At 44.8% G+C, this 22,497-nt stretch overlaps 1 protein-coding gene and 1 non-coding gene across 4 annotated transcripts in view; both read right to left on the bottom strand.

The window, feature by feature from the left end:
* PABPC1L (poly(A) binding protein cytoplasmic 1 like) overlaps positions 1 to 22,497 on the bottom strand; it is a 164,253-nt gene that overhangs the window by 133,466 nt on the left and 8,290 nt on the right. For all 3 annotated transcript variants that reach the window (XM_088442779.1, XM_088442778.1, XM_088442780.1), the window contains one exon: positions 16,472 to 16,665. In XM_088442779.1, coding sequence (XP_088298905.1) covers positions 16,472 to 16,665 — 194 coding nt within the window. The remainder of the gene's footprint in view (positions 1 to 16,471; positions 16,666 to 22,497) is intronic.
* Positions 7,036 to 7,232, bottom strand: LOC148509703 (U2 spliceosomal RNA). The gene has a single exon (XR_015869410.1). It is a non-coding gene; the product is annotated as a U2 spliceosomal RNA (small nuclear RNA).

Below are 22,497 nucleotides of genomic sequence, written 5' to 3'. Positions count from 1 at the left end.
GAACAAAGAGGCTGAATCCTGAGAACACCCTGGAAAAAGGTGCGAATATCGGCTAGTAGAGCAATCCTGCGCTGGAACCAGACAGTGCAGACACATGAACTTTCAAAGAAGCTAGGCATAAGCCGAGGTCCAAACCAGACTGAAGGAACGCCGAAATCCTAGAAACACCTGAGGATCGTAGTTTCTAGTCTCTCACCACTGAAAATATGTATGCCACACCCTGTGGTTAATCCTGGCGGAGGCAGGCTTGAGAGCCTGCAGCATCGTGCTGATGACCGAGCTAAAGAGTCACGCCGTCAAAGACAGACAACCCAGATCCGGGTGAAGGCAAGTACTCAGACAACAGGTCCGGACGGTGAGGCAGAAGGAATGGAGCCTCTATGGAGAGACTTCGCAGATCTGAGTACCAAGGACGTCTGGGCCAAACTGGAGCCACCGGCAGAAACGTGCTGCGGCAGTGTTTGAATTTCCGAAGGATCAGAGGTAGTAGGGATATCGGAGGCAGCAGATACGCCAACTGGAAGGTCCATTGCACCAACAGCGAGTCCACCGGGCTTACGTCGGCATCTCTTGGCCTGGACCCGTACACGGGCAACTTGAAGATTTATTGCCCGATCTTAGGATTTCCCAATTGAGCAATCTGCGCCCATACATTGCAAATCTTTTTCAGTGATTTGCAGATCGATTGCAGAAACACAGATTTGCCAATCTTGAAAGGCCCATCATTTTACTGGTAACGGTCAGCAAATATGCTGATCATGTCCATACACTAAGCAATCTACAGCCCCAATCGATCTTTGAAATCCAACATGTTGGACAAACTGTGAAGCCCGTACATTGCAGATTTTTATACACAATCGATTGCAAATTGTAGAATTGCCACAATCGATTGATAATATATGAGGGCCTTTAGGCCTGTATTCAATATTGGAGCGAAATGTCCGTGCAGGACTTTTCGCTCCACATCGGAGGTTTTGCAGGGATAAAGTATCGGGTGCACGTCCGCTTTATCACCTCATTCAGTTAGAAAGGAGCGAAAACGGGACCTGGAAGAAAGGTAAGTATCGGAAAAAAATAGGGAATTTTCGGGAAATCATCCAGAGACCCCCCTAATGATGTCCTGACATGGGGATCACTATGGGTACCCCCGTTTTGGCCTGCGGAAGGCAAGTATGGTTTTTAAATAGCCGCGGCAGGTGTTTTTTCCGCCTGGGAAGAAGGGGTGTAGAAGAGCACTTAGGGTTTTTTTTGTTTTTATTTACTAAAAAAACATCGTTATCATGCAAATCGCGCATGCATCGGGCATGTTTTGGTCAGAAGCGGCCAGCGATGCGCGTGCCCGCTGGTCGCTTCCGATATCAGACATCGCCCGTACATGCAGGTCATCCTGACGATCTCGTCAGGATCAGCATGTGCGGGGATGAGGGATGTGCCGGGACTGAACGAGTGAACGTTCAGTCGAGGCACATCACTAGCTATACAAACGACAGCACGATTGCAATGTCGTAATCGTGCTGTCGTTTGTATATCTACAAGTGGATACCCCCCTTAAGCCTATTTTTTAAGTCCCTAAAGTGCATTTTTTTAATTCTTCAAAAATGCACCTGCCGCTACTAGCCGCATTCTTGGGAACCCCCCCTGAATTCATTTCGTTAGGTTAAAACTTTGTTCCCCATAATTTATTTATTTTTTTACCCCAAAATTGAACTTTTTTGGGGGGGTGACTATTTTTTTTTTACTTTTTTTTTTTTTACACAGACCATTTTTAGGGGCCATTCCCACGGGTGCAGGCTATTTTTTTTAAGCCTGCATCCCTAAACCCCAATTCTGCACTTTTTTGCGCCACCTATTCTGTGGTGAAAACTTATCCCTGTTTTTTTACAAATACTTTTCGCACCGGCGAAAAGTCTTTGTAATTGAATACGGGGATAATTAAAATAGGGGAGAATGACATCATCAGCGAAAAATTATCGCCGATATCGGCTTTTTGTCTCAAATTGAATATGGCCCTTAATGTAAATTTTGATGTGGGCTCTTTTTAGATGCAATGAGAATAGCCAAGCATTCTCTCACTACCCTGTTTTTTTGCTTTGTTTTTTTACTCTACTCTAATTCACACATTAATACCACTATGTACAATATGGGTTGGGTAAATGTAGTATACATTATATGGATATTTAGATTTTACTGGACATTTTTTTCAGATATTTATAATTCTATTTCATAGATCTAATCTACTATTCACACATATAATACATTATAGTAAATATTATTGTGATATGCACTTTATTTTCAAATATATTTTGAACACACCCCGATTTCACTGGAACTCCATAACTGGAATTATACTTTTACTTATACCCTCCCTTACTCAATTTTCACATTCCATAAAAAAAAAGTAGTCATGAGTACAGAATATAAACCTATACTCATGGATCTCAACTATCATTAAAAAAGCTCTATAGCATAAAACACGTTGATAATGTGAACACATGCCATAATGATATCCTGGTGCAAGCCTGGCCAACCAGTGGCTCTTCAGCTGTTGTGAAACTACACATTCTAGCATACCCTGCACAGTTTTAGAGTTCTCTAATAGCAAAACTATGGCAGGGCGTGCTGGGACTTGGCAAGGCCTGCTTCCATACTCAATCTGGAATACTTCATAATTTCCCATTTCCAGACCCAAAAGAGGATTTCACTACTCATGGACTAAACTATAAAAAAATTTTAAGTACATATTTAAATGTTTTATAAAGTAATAGTCTATGCTGCACAAGGGTGGCATGGTTTTGTTGGAATCATTTTATTTTGTAGACCAGTGGTTCTCAAACGCAGTCCTCAGGACCCCAAACAGTTCACATGTTCCAGGTCATCTAGCAGGTGCACAGGAGTAGTCATTACTCACTAACACATTTCAAAAGATCCATAGTTGGAGCTAATTATTTCACTTGTGATTCTGTGAGGAGACAAGGAAAACATGCAGTGTTTGGGGTCCTGAAGACAGAGTTTGAGAACCTGTGTTGTAGCCAGAGCTTCATTATAAAGATCAGGGACCATCGTCGTATTCGGAACTCCCTGTCTGCCTGCCACCATTTTTAGGAGAAAAGGTCAGATAAGACCCTTGTTATTTTTATTAAAAAAGCAGCCAAAGAACCACACTATTTGGTACCCTTCTACAACCACCCACCTCCACCCCCACACAAGCTGTCTTAATAAAAAACAAATCCATATATTTATATAGATGCACAAATATGCAGTAAGAGGATTTATGGTCTTACCTTGTTAAAACCTTCTCTTCGACTCCATATGGGGCACAGGGATTACTCTGGGGTATAGCCTGGAGGGAGAATCTGGGCACCAAATAGTTAGATTCCTTCCCAGCAGCCACCTGGCTCCCTCTCCACTACCCCCCGCCCCCAGCCAGCAGTTTAAGTTAGCAAGCCAAGGGCAGGAGCGAGGAAAAGAAGAGGGAGAAGGAAGACTGGCACATACACAGAACACACGTCAGAGAAAGGTGCGCCAAGAACCGACAGAGGAATAAACCCTGCAAGCCAGGTGCGTCAGGATGGGCACCCTGTGCCCTCTATGGAGTCAAAGAAAAGGATGTAAACAAGGTAAAACGATAAATTATCTTTTCTTCTCCCTCCACTAGGGCGCACAGGGATCACTCTGGGACATCCTAAAGCTGTCCCGCAATGGGAGGGGACACTCATGGGCTGCACTGGGAACCCCCTTTGTACCTGATGGCAGCATCCGAAGACACGAAGGTGACAACTGCATAGACATTAAATAAAGATTGTGGGCAGATATCCACGTGGCAGCTGTACAAGTTGTACAGTAGAAACGCCATGGTGAGTCTCCAACAAAAGGTCCCGCTGACCTGGTGTAATAAGCAGTCACCACGGCAGGATCAAGAGATCCGCCACAGAGTGTGGCGAATAGCAAGCAGGGCCACCAGAATAATCTATTCAGAAACAATCCAGCCCGGCTTGTGAAAATCATACAGGACCACAGAAAAACGTAACTCCAGGCCTGTCCATGGAAAAATTACTGGAGAGCAGACATTCCTAGATGAGTACTCTGGGGAGGAGTCCGGAAGCTGAAAACCTGATCAACACAACCCCAGGTAGGAGAGGAACCGAGACAACTGGGAAAGAACCCAAGCAAAACCGCAGAACGGCCCGATCTAAGGATGCCCCTAGCCAAACTCCTGAAGAGGTCCTATAATTCAGTAAGAACTCCTGACCGAATTGGGCCATTCAGCATGTAGCAGAGTACAAAAAGTCTCTGGAAGAAACCCCCCTATGTTTTAGGATGGGTAACAAGAACCATTCTGGCAAGCAAGGTGGGCCAAAATCTGATAGAAGTACAGGCTCGGAGACCAAGAAACGACCGTAGAGGAAGACACCTGGAAACGCCAACAGAGATGGAAGGAGTTGCTTCCAATGGCCACTGTGAGAAAGCTAAGCCACGAAGATCACTGTGCAGTAGAAGAACGATAAATAAGAGTGGAAACTTCCACTGTACCGCCAGAGCAACCAATAGGGGAGCTCCGAGAACTCTGGAGCCGAAACAGTATTCCAGTAACATGTGGTCATGTGAGAACATAGGGCCTGATTCAGACCCACTCGCGAGCGGCTGTCCGCTCGCAAGTGGGTCGATGGTCTGCACTGAGCATGCGCACGACGGAGGGAGCTCCGTCGTGCGCATGCACCAGACACGACGAGCGAAGGACTTTCCTTCGCTCGTTGTGTCCGATCAAAGGGGGCGTGCTGTCAATGTTGATTGAAAGCACGCCCCCTTTGGTGGGCGTGCCGGGGGCGTGCCTCCCTGACGGGGGCGTTCCCACGGGAACGCCTCCCGTCAGAAGCCGGCCCACTGACATCACTAGTGATGTCAGTGGGAGTGATTTTGGCTCTGATAGAGCCAAAATCACTCCGGAGCTTGCGGTTGAAAACCTCAACCGCAGGCTCCGGCTCGCAATTTCGATGGTCGCGATGGTCACGACCATCGCGGCCATCAAAATGCACGCTCGTATAGCCTGTGGGTGGTGACCCACAGCTATACGAGCGTCCAGGAGGACGCTCCATGAAAATGGAGCCCGGCCCTCATGCAGAGCGTGCGCTCTGCTCAGAGCGTACGGCTCTGAATGAGGGCCATAATCTGGATGTTTCTCAGGCTCCAGCGATCAGAAGGTGCTGAAAAGCATCAGAATGTAGAGCGTATGTACCCTAGTGAATGACCTGGCAGCCTAGGAATTCTCTGCTCCAGGAGAAAATGTGGGAAGGAAGGCTGCCTACAGAACCCTAAAATGACGCTCCGCTCAACTGGGGGAGCAGTTGACCATGTGAACTGCAACTGAGAGCGCTACCTGATGGCTTATGTGGGCAACGGGAGTCACAATGTTGGGCCTAGCCAGGACCAGACAATGCTGGAGGAAGGGTAGAACCAGACCGAGGGCTCTGAAAAGCACCCAGAACGGAGGTTGGTAACAGGTTCCCCTGAGCTGCCCACTGATCTCGAAGATCTAATGACGGGTTACTGCCCTCCACAAATGAAGATGTGCATTGGTGGTGAGAAGGACCCCTGTCCCGGATCGCAAAGGGAACGGAGCACAGGAATTGAATCGGTCACATGCTGAGAAAATGTGTGCACTAGCGCTTGGAGCTACCACACAAAAGGGGTGAAAGCTTGTATCATAAAAAGCAGACTGGATGAATGACATAGGGCCCAAATTTCCTTGTGAAGAGGCAGGGAATAAATGTAGAGAGCCCAAGATCCACCTGCAAGAGTGTAAGAATACTCAGTAGGGATGCCAGAATAGAGGGAACGGTAACCAGAAGAGCCTTAGTCTAACGGCAGGGAGGAATACCCCTGGAATGCAGCAAAGCTCTACCCCCAAGGGGGAAAAAAAAAAAAGAGTCCAAGTAATTATCCATCCGTAGGGCCATCAAATCAAAGATCTCCTTGAGATAGATGGATAACTAGTGACTGAGCCCTGAAGAGCTAGTAGGAGCTGCCATGACTGTCCTGATCCTCATGAAAAACACGAGGTGCTGAGGACCTACCGGAAACTGGAAGTAATTGTACTGCACAGCATACCAAGGAAGTGCTGGTGACTGATTCACATGGCAATATGTAAATAGGCCTCCTATATGTAAAAGGATGCTCTGAAAACCTCTAGTCTGAGCGACAGAGCGGAGCGACCCCATGCGGAACCTGAGAATCCTGGAGTCCCCACTAGCATCCAAGAATGAGGATGGGCTGGAACAAGTCGTCCGGCATCTGACCAGTAAGAGACTAGTCAAATAACTATACGGCCTATACGAGTCCCTTATGGGACTCAAACCCAGGCTGTACTGGTCCAAAGAGGTGGGATCTGAACCCACGTCTCCAAATGGCTCAGTGCTGTAGACCACATGGCACTGGCCCAACCTGTGGCAACAGATCTGCCAGCTGTATGGCGGACTAATGTCACCTATGTCAGGGCCCATAGAGGATGAACTTCTTAAATTTAGAAGGTAGATTGCTTGTACAGAAGGCCAACAATGTATGCGAGCACTACCTAGAGGCTGTTTCGTTCAACCCCGGACCAAGAGGACCTTTTTGAAATACAGAATAGCCTCTAAGTACCTAGAGGTGTGACAGCTCGCCAGAGTTCTGTCCTGGCCAGCACGTCAGATGTCTGCGCTTAAGAGATTAATATGACAATAATGTCAATGACCTCCTAATGAACTAGGTAGTAGTCCGACTGCCCTATCCGGCAGCTGCCCAGCAGCCTCTAGTCTTAGGGCCCAAGCAAAGTGAGGGATACACACTATACTAGATCATTCTGGGGAAACTATAGAGCTGCCCAGTATAGCAGATCTAACAAGACAGAAAGAGAAACAAACGGGAATTCCCATGTTAACAGTTCCATCGCTAGTAGCGGACACAGTTCTGGCGCTGGTCGAGGATAAACTAAAGCCTCAGATAGGAGGTCTGCAAGCTATTGTATAGGTATTTTTCAGGGCCTGGAAAATCCAGTTTCCTCTAGGATTCATAGCCTGACAGAAGTGCAGTCTGGATGCAATACTAAGTCAATGCGTGGAGTGGACAGAGCAAGTACTTGGGCCATCTCCCTTTTTATAAACCCATGTAATATATGGCCCCCAGATATGGGGCGTATCAGGTATGAAATTGATAAGAACAGATACTACACCTGATCTTAGCAAAGGCAGTGAAGCAAACCTACTGCTGTAAGGCCTGGATGGTCTGTGCTGAGCCATGAAAGACAATCAGGGGTCTTGAATTTAAGACACCAGCATCACAACCACACGATACATACTGACTGAGCCACAATAGACCTTGCTGGCTAGCCACAGCCACTCCTGTACGGAGTTATGGAGCATACACACGGTCAGGTTTGTCAGATCTGTCAGATGAACGATTTTTACCAAAGATTTGAACGATTGAACGATTTTTGACTGCATTCAAATGAATGGAATCGTCCAAGTCTGACTGCAAACACATCAGATGTCAGATATCGTTATCTGACCATCGGAACGCGCATCGTTCAAATCGTTCATCTGACAGATCTGTCAGATTTTCCTTCAGATATGAACGACTGAACGATTTTTAAATCGTTATCGTTCAGATCTGAAGGAAAAATCTGACCGTGTGTATGCACCATAAGTGAAGGAGTGCTGCATCTACCATACTTGACTGAAGGTGTGATCCTCCTTGTAGGATGGAGACATACGTATTAGCCTGCCAGACCATGTTCTAAATGGTCGGGAGCAGCAAACTGGTAAGTAAAACATCCACATTACCTGTAATTTCTGTTACGGCTTCCTTGACTGGTAGTTCTAGTCGAAGGAACCCTCACGCACCGTAGCATTGAAACACCAGGCACAGAGATCTGTGATAGGGATTCCTCTGCCATTGTCGTTTCATAACACAGATCGGTGGAAAATTTAGATTTTTACTCACCGTAAAATCTCTTTCTTGGAGTCCATCTGGGGGATGCCATTACTTCTCGGTTATGCGTAGTGAAGTATGGGGTCAGACACTGACTAATTGAAACTGGCTCTCACCCCCATATAACCCCTCCCCTTCCGCCATTAGCTCTGTCTATGTTTAACAAAGCCAGAGAAAGACCCACGGAAGAACTGAGAAACCAGAAACCAAAATGCATCTTCGTATGAAACCAAACTAGGGAGGGTTCCCGGAATCCCCCAGATAGACTCCAAGAAGAGATTTTATAGTGAGTAAAAATCAAATTTCCTTTTTTTCCACCTGGGGGATGCCATTATTTCTGGGATATACCAAAGCAAGCCAATTAAGTGGGGAGCGTCGGAACCAACCGCCCTAAGAATTTTCCGCCCAACACTGGCATCCCTTGCGCCAACTGTATGGAAGCGGTAAAATTTTGTAAAAAAGTGTGTACGGATGACCAGGTAGCTGCTTTGTGCAGCTGCTCAACCAAGGCACCATGCCGTACAGCCCAAGAAGCCCCGACAGCACGAGTCGAGTGGGCCTGAATTGAGACCGGAACAGTCACATTTGAGGACAAATATGCTTGCCGAATGGCAGAAGTGACCTATCTAGCAGTGGATCCTTTTGAGGCTGGACAGCCTCTTTTTGGTGCATCAATCAACACTCAAGACATAATACGGTCCAAGTAAATGCACGTACTACATCCAACAGTGCTAAAAGGAAGAAGCCTTCACTAGTCACTGAATCCTGGCGAAAAGCTGGTAGGACAATATCCTGGTTAATGTGGAACCCAGATACCATCTTCGGAAGAAATGAAGGTTTAGTGCATAACACTACCCTATCCTCATGAAAAATTAGAAGCGGAGATTTACAAGAAAGAGCCACTAACTCAGATACCCTTCTGGCCGAAAGAAAACAACCTTCAAAGTGAGATATTGCAATTCTACAAATTCCAAAGGCTCAACCGGTGCCTTTTGAAGTGCCTCCAATCGATAGATTGTCTCTTGAGGGACAAATTTCGGCCCCAAGACCCTTAACTAACCCCTCTTGCAGAAAAGATAAGAGACAACATACTCAGAACCTTTCAGGTTGTAGTTCACACCAAGAAATATATATCTTCCATATCCGATGATAAATCTGGGAAGTAACTGGTTTGCGAGCCTGTATCATGGTTTTCACCACAGATTCTGAAAACCCTTTGGCCCTTAAGATATTGGATTCTAGAACAATGCCGTCAAAGCCAAGCAAGGCAAATCAGGGTGACGACATGAACCCTGAAGTAACAGATCTGGATGCAGATGATACGGAATGTCTGCCAACGGTCCGAAGAATTGTGTACCAATGATGGCATGGCCAGCCTAGAACCACCAGAATCTTCGGCTGTGCCTCTGATCGAATCCGCTGAAGCACCCTTGGTAACTTTACCAGAGGAGGAAAGATGTAACCCAGCTGGAACATCCAAGGCGCTGTGATGGCATCCACCATACATGCCTGAAGATCCCGGGACAGAGGGCCTGATTCAGAGCCGCTCGTAAGCTGCCGCTCGTTCGTTCCGAGCGATGTTTGCACAACTGCACATCCGTACGGATCGTAATACGCATGCGCGAACCAGTCAGTGCGGCAGAAAATCGTTTGTTCGCTAAATAGCGAATGCCTGCTATTTTGAGTGACAGGAGGAGGTGTATGTGGGTGGTAACGGGGGAATGTGCTTGAAAACGGGGAGTGGAGATCCAAATGCAGGCGTGCTTAAAGGTCAAAACGGGCGTTTTAAGGGTGTGCATAATTAATACAGCAGCGTCATTGACCACGTCACTGGGTTATTTTATAGTCAGAACTGCTCGCAAGATTGCGGTAGGAAAAACCAACCACAAGAATAGCGAGCAGTTCATACGCTGGTCGATGTACTCGATTAATCTAATAAATAGCGGACATGACTTAGGATGCGAGCGGCCAGGGGGAGTAGTTTTCAAAAAAGCGACCGCATGTTTTGTTCGCTTGTTCAGACCTAGAGGCGGGAACAGACCGCAAAGAGCGAACGGTTCATTTGAATAGCCACCACTTTTTTCTGAACGAGCGAGCGCAAATAGCATCCGGCTCTGAACGAGGTCCAGAGATCCATACCTTGGAAGTTTCTTGTTGAGATGAGAAGCCATTAGATCTATGTCTGGAGATCCCAATCTGGCAACTATTTCCGCAACCACCTCCTAGTGTAATTCCCATTCACCTGGATGCACACTGTGGCGACTTAAGAAGTACGCCTCCCAGTTGTCCATCCCTGGAATGTAAAATTGGCAAAATAGCTGGAACCCAATTCTCTTCCCGATGAAAAATGTGAGAACCCTCCGTCATTGCTTGCAAGCTGCGTGTGTCACCCTGCTGGTTTAAATAAGCAACTGCTATGGCATTGTCCAATTTTATGCGCACTGCTAGGCTCCTTAGATGGAATTGAGCCTGAACCAATGCATACCGAATTGCCCTTAATTCCAGTATATTGATGGAAAGAGGCGTCCTGGACAGATCAAAGACCCTGTAGGTGCCTGTCTAGAACCACCGCCCCCAAGCCTGTTAGGATGGCATCTGTGGTGACAATGGTCAAATTTATTACCAAACAAAAAGAAATAAGGTGCGCCTCTAAGCCAATCAATACAAATCTTCCAAACTGGCAGCTCCAAACAAGCAGGATCTGCTACCTGCTATAAGAAGGATTTGGAATGTATATAGTAGGAGCGCTTGTTTGTGAAGAGAAAACACAATTAATAATAATAATAATAATAATAATAATAATAAGAATATAAAAATATATATTTAATATCAATCAATACAAAATAGCAATGTATTAATTATTGACAATGTTTAAATGAACTTTTCAGCTCTGTAGATCAATACCAGATATTCCATTCCTATGCACTAGGATATTTAAAACATTTTGTTGGTGTCTGTGTCAAACAGATATTCCAAACAAATGAAGAATGTCCTGCTGTTTTCAAATGGAAGAAAACAAAATGTATCCTCTTTATTATGAGATGATTGCTGGATGTGCTACAAAAGTTATTATGTAACCACTGCAGGGAGCAGTTTTGTATAAATTATAGCACAGTGTCTGTCTGTTGCACGCAAACAATGTGTCTATGGGGTAAAATACTCTACCGCCGAATAGCGGGATTACGGACTCCGTGTATAGATTAATAATTACAGTCTCAATCTCCGGTGGCCGGTGACCCACATATAGAGTTGATGTAATGTGGCCTGTGAAGGCGATCGTGCTCCACAGCTCGTCAGCAGGAGCGTAAGTTCTGGATGAGTTACCGCCAGGTGATCTATCTCTGTGCCTGACTTGGTGGCCACCTGTTATTCTAACTGGCCAAACTGCGGGCCGGATGGCGGTGTCACAGCAGGCTCCCTGCCAGGGAGATGTGTGGAGGGTAAATACTCTTGTGCACAGGCGGTCTGATAGAGCTGATACCCAGAGAAACGCTCTATCAAACCTATTGAAGATCCTGAATCTTTGCTTGCGGAAGAAACACTATGACACTGGGTGTCGAAGAGAAGACCCAAAAATACCATCCTCTGTGATGGAATTAAATTTGATTTGGGAAAAATGATGATCCAGTCGAATCTCTGGAGTATGCCTAAGGTAATCTGAACATGTTGTTGCAATAAGGCTATTGACGATGCCTTTAGCAACAAATCGTCCAGATAAGCCAATACATTTATCCCTCCACTCCTGAGTAGGGAGATCATGTGTGCCAAAAACTTTGTAAAGACTCTGGGAGCGGAGGCCATACCGAGCCTGGAGCTGAAAATGCCTATGCCCCACTGCAAACTGCAGAAGATATTGATGACCCCCTCCATTAAGGAATATGGAGGTAGACATCCTTGATGTCTATGGAAGCAAAAAAATCCTCTTCATCCATGGAACTGACCTCATGGACTCCATCTTGAATTTTTCCAAATGGAGATAAGTATTTAACCCCCTGAGGTTGAGAATGGAACAAAAAGACCCAACTGGTTTGTCTACCAAGAAAAGACTGAAGTAGAACCCCAGGCCTTGCTGTAGTACAGGAACCAAAATAATTACTCCAGAATCGGAAAGCTCCTAAATTGCCTGTATGAGAGCCACCTTTCTGCCACCATCCAAAGGGACAGGAGTGGAAAAGAATCATTCTGGAACAGGACCCTCCAAATCTAAAATGTACTATTTGACTTACCCAAAAATCCAGATTGGATTGAATCCACGTTTCCCCGAATTTGAGCAAGTGGCCTCCCACTGAAGGACGGGTCCCAGTCCCGTGACATTCATGTGGATTGACCTGCTGACTTAGCGGAGAGAGCATGTCCCGTAAAGGTCCCTCTTCGGGGACCCATAAGTGCACCCTGGAAAGCTTCCCCTGCCTAGAGTCCGAAAGGAACGAAACCTGGAGGATTTTGATGTTGGTGTTGTTACAGGAAGGTAAGGACTTTTTCCTCCTGTGACCTGAGAAATAATTTTAGTTAATTCTGCACCAAACAAAAAAACTTCCTTCAAAAGGCAATGCCTCTAAAGCATGCTTGGATTTTATGTCAGCCTTCCATGTTTTGAGCCACAGTGAATGCCTGGTGGAAATAGCCAAAGCCGAAATATGAGATTGTACCTGAATAGTATCTTTTAAAGCATCACCTATATAGGTTAGAGCTTCCAACTTCTGATCAGATAAAGAGTTAGCTTCAGATACATCCCCTTTTTGAAAACCAGTAATCATCTGGTTCCTCCAGGGATTGATAGCCTATATCACCCATTCGCTGGCCAGAATTGGGCACAGCGAGACTCCTGACAAAGTGAAGATTTAATTACAGCCTCATTCTTCCTATCCATAGGATCTTTAGGAGTTACAGACTGTGTTGTGGGAATAACCGTATTCCTAACCAATCTAGCAATAGGAGCATCCACCGTGGGTGGAATTTCCCAAAGCTTGGTATCCTCTTCCAAAAAAGGATAAAGACACTTACATTTTTTCAAAATATGAAAATTGTAATCATGTTTTAACCAGGCTTCTTTTAATATTTCCTCAAAATGTGAAAATTCTGGGAAAACAGATACTTTTCTTCTTATGTTTAAAGAAAGAAACTGAACTAGTTACTGGAATAGCCGTTTCCTGTAGATGCAAAGTCTCCCTGACTACATCTAACATCATAGAAACGCCTGAATCAGAATGGGAGTCAACCTCCCAGTTAGAGGTGTCTTCCCAGTAATTATCCATTTTTCCTTCTTCCTGGGAAGAGGTAGCTGAAGCCTCTTTTACAGGAAAATCTACTGAGGAATGACCCGAACGTCTTATAGCTCATTCACATCTCAAAATAATAAACCCTGGATATTGCCGTGTCGACCTGAGTCGAGATGCAGTGTGAACGCTCCACAAAAAAAATTCCCGGCATTTCAACCTTGCAATCGAGCAGGGTTGATCACTGGACCGACCCAGGTCATAGTGCAGTGTGAACGGATAATACTTGGGTTATCCAACCGGGGGACTCAGCAAACACCACTGACTGGCTATTCTTGGGTCTCACTTGATGTCAGCAACCAAACGACAGGCAGCACAATGCAGACAAAAGCAGAGGCAGTCTAAAAGGGGTTAAGACACGACTGTCACTACATTGATGGCTAATTGGAGTGATGAAGAAGTGAACTGTACACTATGCTGTCAGAAGCTGCATCATGCGCTCACTGGCTAAATCAAACAGCAGTAAAAGTAGGCAGCACAGACGGTGTAATGGTTAGCATTACTGCCTCCCAGCACTGAGGTCGTTGGTTCATTTCCCACTACGGCCCTAACTGTGTGGAGTTTGTATGCTCACCCTGTGCTTGCGTGGGTTTCCTCCGGGTGCTCCGGTTTCCTCCCACCCTCCAAAAATATACTGGTAGGTTAATTTGCTCCCAACAAAATTAACCCTAGTGTGTATGTGTGTGAGCATGTGGTAGGGAATATAGATTGTAAGCTCCAGTGGGGCAGGGACTGATGTGAATGGCCAAATATTCACTGTAAAGCGCTGCGGAATATGTGTGCGCTATATAAATAACTGGTAATAAATAAAAATAACAATAAAAGCATAAACACTCATGAACTCAGGGCTACACCGTGGTAATCCATCAGCCATGACTCCTGCAATGCTGTGAGCAGTCCCCATCCCTCCCTTTTGTTCCTTTGTGATCTTATCTTTGTGAGCCTGAAAGTCAATTTTAATGACATTCATAAAGTTTTACAGGGCTGACCCAGGTTCAGTGTGAACGGGACCAAACTGGGAATAACCCGGGTTGAAGGTGCAGTGTGAAAGGGGTCTGACCCAGGTCGCAGCTGGGTTGGACCAGTGTTCAAAATACCAGGTCAGAGCCGGGTTTGCCATGTGAAAGGGGTATGGCTGTGGTTCCATACTGGATTCTGGCGGGTGCACATGTGCGGTAGGAATAGCAAATTCATTTGCCAGATTTGCACTGGCCCTGGGAGGTTGCGGCTTACGTAGCCGGACCAGGGCAATGCAGAGATTGAGCGCATGACGTCATCTTAGATACCCAGAAGTGCGGGAACTCCGGTGTAGTTCGGATGGAACGCACACTTTGAGCACTATGAATGCACACAGGTGTGCTTTGATTGCCTCGTGGAGCACATATAGGATGCCTTTGGGGTGAGTAACTTTTAGTTTGCTCCAGATGCCGAATGCTGCTGGTCTCTAACGGCCCAAAATGAAGGGGGCCGAGGTTGACAGACAATGAATATCATATGATTGATTGAATGAATAAGCATTATGGATTGTTTACTAATACATTGGCAGGTTTGCTAATATTTGGTGTCAACACCATGTTACATTGCTGGAGGAAGATTTACCTGCATTGTTGCTATCTTTATTGGCACAATACCAACATGTGCCAGGAGTTAAACTTATTTCACACTGGGTGGTGATGAAGATGTACTGTCTTTGAAAGCATTAAAAGGATCGTTTTTGCGAATATTGTTCTGAAAAGTGTGCCCTTTTATTTGGAGAGAAAAATATATTTTATAGATAGAGATATATATTTTATAGATATATCTATCTATCTATCTATATATACACACACATACACACACGTCCACCATAGATCACCAGGTTAATACCCCAAATGCAATAATCCCAGTTAGCGGCTTATCTGATAGTACACAGCCATCCCCCTGCATCTGCAGTGAGTTTCCCCCCAAGCAGAACTCCAGCCTCTCTCAACAGCTGTTTGTGCGTGGCTCTGAAGCCACGTGAGCTGCTGAAACTCAAATACCTGGGGGAGGAGTGCCCAGGAACGCCATCGGTGTCCTGCTTCGTTCCAGACACATGGCATTATCCTAGCCTCCGGCATTTCCATCCAGAGACTACAGTGTTACCGCAATCCAAAATTATGACGTCATCAATGGCGCACCTACACTTGCAGCAGCGCCGCGTCCTGGTGCCGTTCAAGCCTCTCTCTCCCACAAAGCCGGCAACATGTTGCTGCTATGTAATCCCCTCCGGCAGTCCTCCAAAAGGAACCGTCGGAGTCCTGAAAGAGGCGGGTGCTGTGAAAGTTCGGGGAGGTGTGAGATGCCGCCTCTACTGTGCAGTCATGTGAGTAATAACATATCTGGCAACTCTACTCAACCTTGAAAGCAGTTTAAAGCAATCCAAATGGTATTTCCCACCACAGAAAAGTTATAAAAAACAGTGATGTGTATACGGGGTTGTACTGTGAATGAGCAAGCACCACAAATAGAGAAATAAGTGGGGCTAGGGAAAAACTCAGGTCATGCTGATGTTCGGTAATCTCTATGATCTGGAGACATTATTTGCTGAGAGAGAGCACACCCCATGGGTAGGGGCTAACAGGAAGAGCCTGTATCCCCGTATGGTGTGGACCCCAGGGACATGGTCATTACCACAAAAAGCGGTGTCCTGTTCCCTCGAGCCCTGGTGGTCTAGTGTATGGAGTGGTGACACCCGGAGCCTATACTACCAACACCGGTGGTGTATAGCCGCAAAGATGCTTTTACCTGTCCCCATGAGCGTCCGGCTGCGGTGTTTTCCTGACCCCAAGAGTCCCATGGCAGAAGTCACCAACCCAGTCACCGATGCTACCGCCACCAGATCTGGGGACGTTGGATCGGTGGTGATGGCGTCCAATAGGACACCCTTCACTGCCAGCTTTGTTATAAAATATAAAGGATATTAAAATAAACAGAACAGTAACAGGGCTCGGCACCAAACTGAAACTGCCGGCCGGTGGCTCAGGGCTGGTTATATTGGAGAGGGATCCAGGTGGCTGCTGGGAAGAAATCTGTAAACTATTTGGTGCCCAGATTCTCCCTGTCCAGGTTATAAGCCAGAGTGATCCATGTGCCTTAGTGGAGGAAGAAGAATACACAAGCTTCAATATACATTATGTGTGGACTGAATTCTGCCTCTATGGGTGCTGGTAATGATAAACTTATTATGAATAGCAGTTAATGAAATGACTTACCTTACAAGATAAAATATTCCCAAATGCGGAGAAGGTATCATACAGAGCTTTGTTATCAATGGACTCATCAAGATTCTTGATGAATACATTTCCTACACCAGATTTCCGAAGCCCAGGATCTCTCTGAGACCACATAATTCTAATTGGTCTGCCTTTAATGACTTCAAAATTCATTGTGTCCAAAGCCCGCTCAGCTAGAAAAGGGTTAATGGGGAGAAAAAAGAAAATATAATTAACACTATATCAAAAGTGGAGTTCAGTAACTGTTTTTGGAGAGCACTATTCTTGGCTCTTTGAGGTAAAGGTCATAAGAGGAACTTTATACACAAGTTTCTATCTGTTATACATTTTTCATATTTGAAAACAAATGAATACTAACTGCTTTTAGAAAAGAACTCTAATGGAGCATACACACGGTCAGATTTGTCAGATGAACGATTTTACCAAAGTTTTGAACGATTTTTGACTGCATTAAAATGAATGGAATCGTCCAAGTCTGACTGCAAACACATCAGATGTCAGATATCGTTATCTGACAAACGGGAATGCGCATCGTTCATCGTTCAGGCATGTCAGATATGTCAGATTTTCCTTCAGATATGAACGACTGAACGATTTTTAAATCGTTATCGTTCAGATCTGAAGGAAAAATCTGACCGTGTGTATGCACCTTAAACCCTATATTTCAGCTTAAATTTGTCTAATGTAAATATTAGATGAAAATATAAAAGTGTACAACGTTGTTCACAGACATAACGCTGGTACACACTGGCCGACGGGCACACGATATATTGGCCAATCAATTGATCGGCCAATATATCTGCCAGTGTGTACCCAGCATAAGTCGCAATGTGACTAGGAAGCACCAGGAGACACTGCTAATTAATTTGATATGCAATACTTGTGTGCGACTGAGTCTGTAAAGGGAACTTGGCGTTGCATCGTAGCACTTCGCATACTGATTCAGAGACTCAGTCACTTGTACAAATGTCACATATCAAATCAATCAGTAGTGTCTCCTGGTGCATCCTAGGCACATTGGATTGCGTCTTAGACGCATTTTCAGCAAAAAAGAAGCCTGATGCTAGCAGGGTCTCACAGGACCAGGCCCACAGAGAGGGGCTGTTTGGCGAGACTGCAGCAAGACAAGTGATGACACATCTGTATGTAGGTCAGTCTTATGTTGCCACAAAGCTAGATGGAACAACCTCTTCCCTACCACCACCCCTTGGAGTATGAAAAGCCTGTCAAATGAAAAGACAAAAGCTCTTAATTCACTGCTGATGTGACTTTTTTCTCTTCAATCCTGAATCTTTATTTGGGTTTAACAATTTATCACATAGTCAAAGCTACTACTTTTCAGATGGTAGGTGATTGGAAAAGACCTGTCCCTCCATCACTTCAAACGATAATTTCCAGCATCTGGTATACTTACCGTATGGAGTTCATGCCTAGTACCATTAACAACTCATTTAAATAATTTGATAAAATATGGAGCTCTTGGCTTTCTTTACATTATTATCCATTTGAATGATGTTGAAATACCCTAAGCGCTGAATATGATCCCATTTGATTTTTCTCTTTCCCCTTCCTCTCATTTCTCCTTTGGTTGGCCACGAGGTATCCCCCTAATCCCTCTCCCCTCTTCCCTGTTATTATAAAAAAAGTCACTCATTGGAACTTCCAATTCTGGCTTCTATCAGTTCTATATATCTCATGTGTTCTGCTACATTTTGTATGGACTTCACGTATAATGTAATGTTTCAAAAAAACTTCTTCATACAAAAAATACGCTGACGCCGTCTACTGCGGTGACATGAACCATGAAAGTGGGATTGGATTCTACTTTGCCATAAACAATATTGTCCTTTGTCTGACTGCATTAATAAGGTGCAACATTGGAAAATGTGTATCTGGAAAGCTTGAATACATTACCAAACTGCTTTAATTTGGAAAATATTTGAAGGAAAACTTGTTACCAGCTCTTTACTTTCCTTGAGTGTGTGTGCGCCTAACAGAGGAATATGATTGCATCAGTGGCTAAAGCACACTGTTTTCTTTGTTGCTGGGCTTTTTTTACTGCTGCCTTTTTGGGTAAATTTGTCTGTCCAGCTGCCTTTTCTCTAGATCTTTAAGCACATTCTTCTGCATGTTGCCATATGAAAGTGGACACATGGTAACGACTCAATTGCAGTAAAAACGAAACAAAACAAAACAAAAAAAAAAAATCTAAACAGGAATTTCCTCACTGAAAGATATTTCTGTTTGGTTAGGCAATTTCTTTGGGTAGCAAAATCTGCCAACTTCTATTTTGAATATGAGAGCTCAATGGCTCCTAGTAGATTAACCATCCAAGATCCTAGTCAACTTGGCGGTGTGCTCTTCCTTTTTGGAAGATAATATTCCAGCAGCCGCCACTCTCAGAGAGACCTCCCGGCCCCCCTGCATCCTTGTATCCTCCCCCAGAGTCTGCCATGCAGCCGATTACTGCTGATTAGGCAGCCCAGCAACTGCAGAGAGGAGCAGCTTGGCAGGGAAGTGCAAAACAAATAGCCCTCATCTCCATGCTCTTGACCTAATTCAATCATAAAAAAAGAATTTTTGAGCGTTTTTTGGAAAAAATATTAGTCCATTAAGTGGTTAAAGGGATATAGTTTCAAAGAAGCCTTGAATTCATACATATTTTGACAAAGCATTACCACTTAATGAAAACACTGGTATTAATGCATAGAACATGTTCTCCCATTATTAGATCGGATTTCAGATTGGCCTTGCAGGGCTGATGTATGTAGCTCCTACTCAAATTTGATGGTCACTTTAAATCAGTCAATCATGTCTGTATTAATGTCTTTTATACCCATGCAGTGATCGCACTGAGCAAGAAAAAATGTGGGTCCCAGGGACCCTTCACTTTAAAAATTTGGGGTCCTACTCCACAGTTTCTGGGTCCCAACACAATTTTTGCTTTTGAGCTCACCCTATGCCATGAGACCATCCGACATGCCCCACTATGGAAAGTCAGACTCATATTTTCAGTTAAGTACAGATAATCATTATAAATACATTTCCTTGATCTCAAATAGCAGACAGGTGCAGTGCTGTGGGCAAAGAGGGGGCTAAGGGTAGGTTGTGGTGGGACTGGTTAAAAAGTTTGGACAGTGCTGGGGGACAGGTAGCAGTTGGGGTAGAACTGGAGGTTGAGGCAGACAGCAGCTAAGGTAGAGCTGGGGATTTAGGCAGTGAGAGGGTAAGGGGGTAAGGGCAGGCAGTGCTGGGTTTAGGGAAGGAGGTGTCAGGCAACAATTTAAAACAGAACAAAGAATTATATAGAGCATTGTTCACTTGCAGCGTAATATCTTAATTTAATATATATAATAATCCAATAAATTAAAATAGACACATATAAATATAAAATATATCAGACTACAATAATTGAGCAAGAATCACATAAAATTGTCTAAATTAGATAAATTCACAAATATCAACCGGCAATATAAAATCATGTGGGTGAATGATAATGGTGCAGAAACTCTCTCAAATATAAAACACAAGAATAGCAGCTGTGTGATGCTGTGCTGATGGCTACGTAGGTTAGTAAGCTCAAGCAAGCTGTAACTGCGAAATAATCATTCAGCACTTAAGCGCCTAATAATTTCAGAGATGTTCGCAATACCGATTTTTATGCTGATCAAGCGATTTTTTTACTATTGCACATGCTTATAAGCTACACTGCAGCGATTGTCTTGCTATTCCTCACGTACCGAGAACCCATTTGCAAAGTTAGTGACAGGTAGTCAGCTTTTGGGGGAGATAACGGGATGGTTAGAAAATTGCAGGCATGTCTGACCGTTTAAACACCGTTACATGGACGGCCATAAATTAGCAGTTGCCATCTCCTACGCAGCATGCGAGCCCTCTGCATGTCTGGAGAGAGTATTAGAGACAGGTCAGACCTTCCACAAGGGCTGCATAGTTGGTCAATGTTACCAATATTTACGCTGGTAAGTGACGTCGGACGCATATAAGAAGGCAGCAGTGGGCGTCCCTAAGCTCGGCTAAGCTTTGGAACTGTCAGCATGTTTTCGCAGCTGTGGTCCATGCGAAATCGCAACTGGCAATCGCATAAGTGTATTACTTCTGAATCAGGCTCGAACACCATTTCAATATGAGCACATTCACATTGACTAAATTGGGTCCACACAATTGTTAAGACCACTGATATTAGTATAGGTTAGGCTTAAATATTAAATGCACCAATGTCCACTAGTGGTGAAAATTTATTGTAATGCTAATGAATACCCACTGTTGGTCAGTGAAAGCTGCATGTAGTAAGAAAGAAAAATGTGTTCATAAAATAACAGAATTTGAACTGTGAGCTGTTTGCTCTCACCCTCACAGGTTAGCTGTCCTAGTAGTACTCCTAGCTGCTTAACCCTTTAAAGCCCAGAATCAATGCAGGGCAGACTGTGTTCCAGGTTTCCAGCCTCGGTAGTCAATGCCGAGACAGCAGCGGCCACAGTAGATTAGAATTGTTTAGCTGTCCAGCCTGTGTAAACACTAACAGCATTATCATACTAAACTGAGCCACTGGGGAGGTTATGGGTGGGTGAATCCCACAATATCACCGGAGAGGCTGTGTGCAATATCACTGGAGAGGCGGTGTGCTGACTAGCCGTGCTGCATGTGTGCACGCTGACAGTCTGGGTGCCTCTCAGCTGGAAAGTAATGCAGCTGGTGATGAGGCTTTGAGAACCGGGAACATGAACAGTAAAACTCCGGTTCAGAGCAAAGATCCACGTGCTGCCACTGGTCACACTGTAGATGGAGAATGCCATCAGACAGACAACACTAGGGGAGTGGCTAGAGGATTATCCTGGCCAATTGGAAGCCGCACAGGGCAGGCTGCCGGCATCGATTTGCTGGGGACACACTGAGGATTGCAAACATGTCGGGTGAGTCCCAGGCTCCCAGGGCGTCATACAGGACCAGTTCATTTTTAAAAACTGGGTCCCTCACTCCTTGTAGCACGTAAAAACACGCTATAGTGCGTATTTTGTGAACACTGCCCATGTATTGTCCTGATTCTTCACTTGATGACCAACTTACTCTAAAAGTAGGTGATCACGAGTTTCAAACTCCCTCGACTGGTTCCTCAAAGTGATCAACCGAGATCTTGATGACTTTATTTACTGTAAATTCTTTAAACTTTCCTTTATTATGACAGGATTTGCCTTACATTTTTTTCTTAATTCACTTACTGTACTATTCTGGCGGCTGTAACTCCTCCCCCTTATGATTCAGTTTGCCTCTTTCACAGTTGACCTTGCATTGTTCTGATCTTTGTCTGTCTACCTCTTATCCAACTTCCAAGATTTTGACAATGTACTAGCAACGGGAAAAATAAAAGAAATAATCCTAGCTCTAACTTCAGTATTTGTCTAAGAGCCTACCTAGCTTCACAAAACCTGCTCTTACAACATCTGCAGTTTTTCCGACCTGTGGTATCAGGTGCACAGGGAGTGGTCATGTCTCCAGTGTTACTAGGTGCTGAGCAGTATTTGCCTCTGCACAAGCAACTGGTGCTCTGACCCTATATGTTGGGTCTCACTCATTCGCTAATGTGCAGATGCAGCAATGCAGTCCTTACATTATGGGTTTTGTTTTGAGGTCTTCATCCTTATCCACAACTACTGAGCCCCCATTGGAATTTCTGTAGCCCCCAGAGCTATAAGCTCAAGGGCACCAATCAGTGCCACCAGTTGATACATTATTTGTGTCTGCATCCCCCATCCATAAGATCTTTTCTGGCTCCTATAAGGCCAGTCGCCCGTTCAACCTCTCAGAACAAAGGCCCTGCACAAGGTTCTCAGGGCTTCGTCCAGCAGAAGAAACTTCTAGTGAAGCTCTTCAGATAAAGAAGGGAAAAAAAAGTAAACAAGCTATGGACCTGCGCACAATCTTAAACGGCAAAAGAGAAGAGCACTACAAGAGAGCAGACCCTTTTACACTTCCGATGAAGGTTTTCT

This window comes from Taudactylus pleione, unplaced genomic scaffold, assembly GCF_031769625.1.
Source record: "Taudactylus pleione unplaced genomic scaffold, aTauple2 ptg000317l, whole genome shotgun sequence".
Lineage (NCBI taxonomy): Eukaryota > Metazoa > Chordata > Amphibia > Anura > Myobatrachidae > Taudactylus > Taudactylus pleione.
The sequence above is the reverse complement of the archived record's forward strand: the minus strand, read 5'-3'. Positions and strand labels throughout refer to the sequence as shown.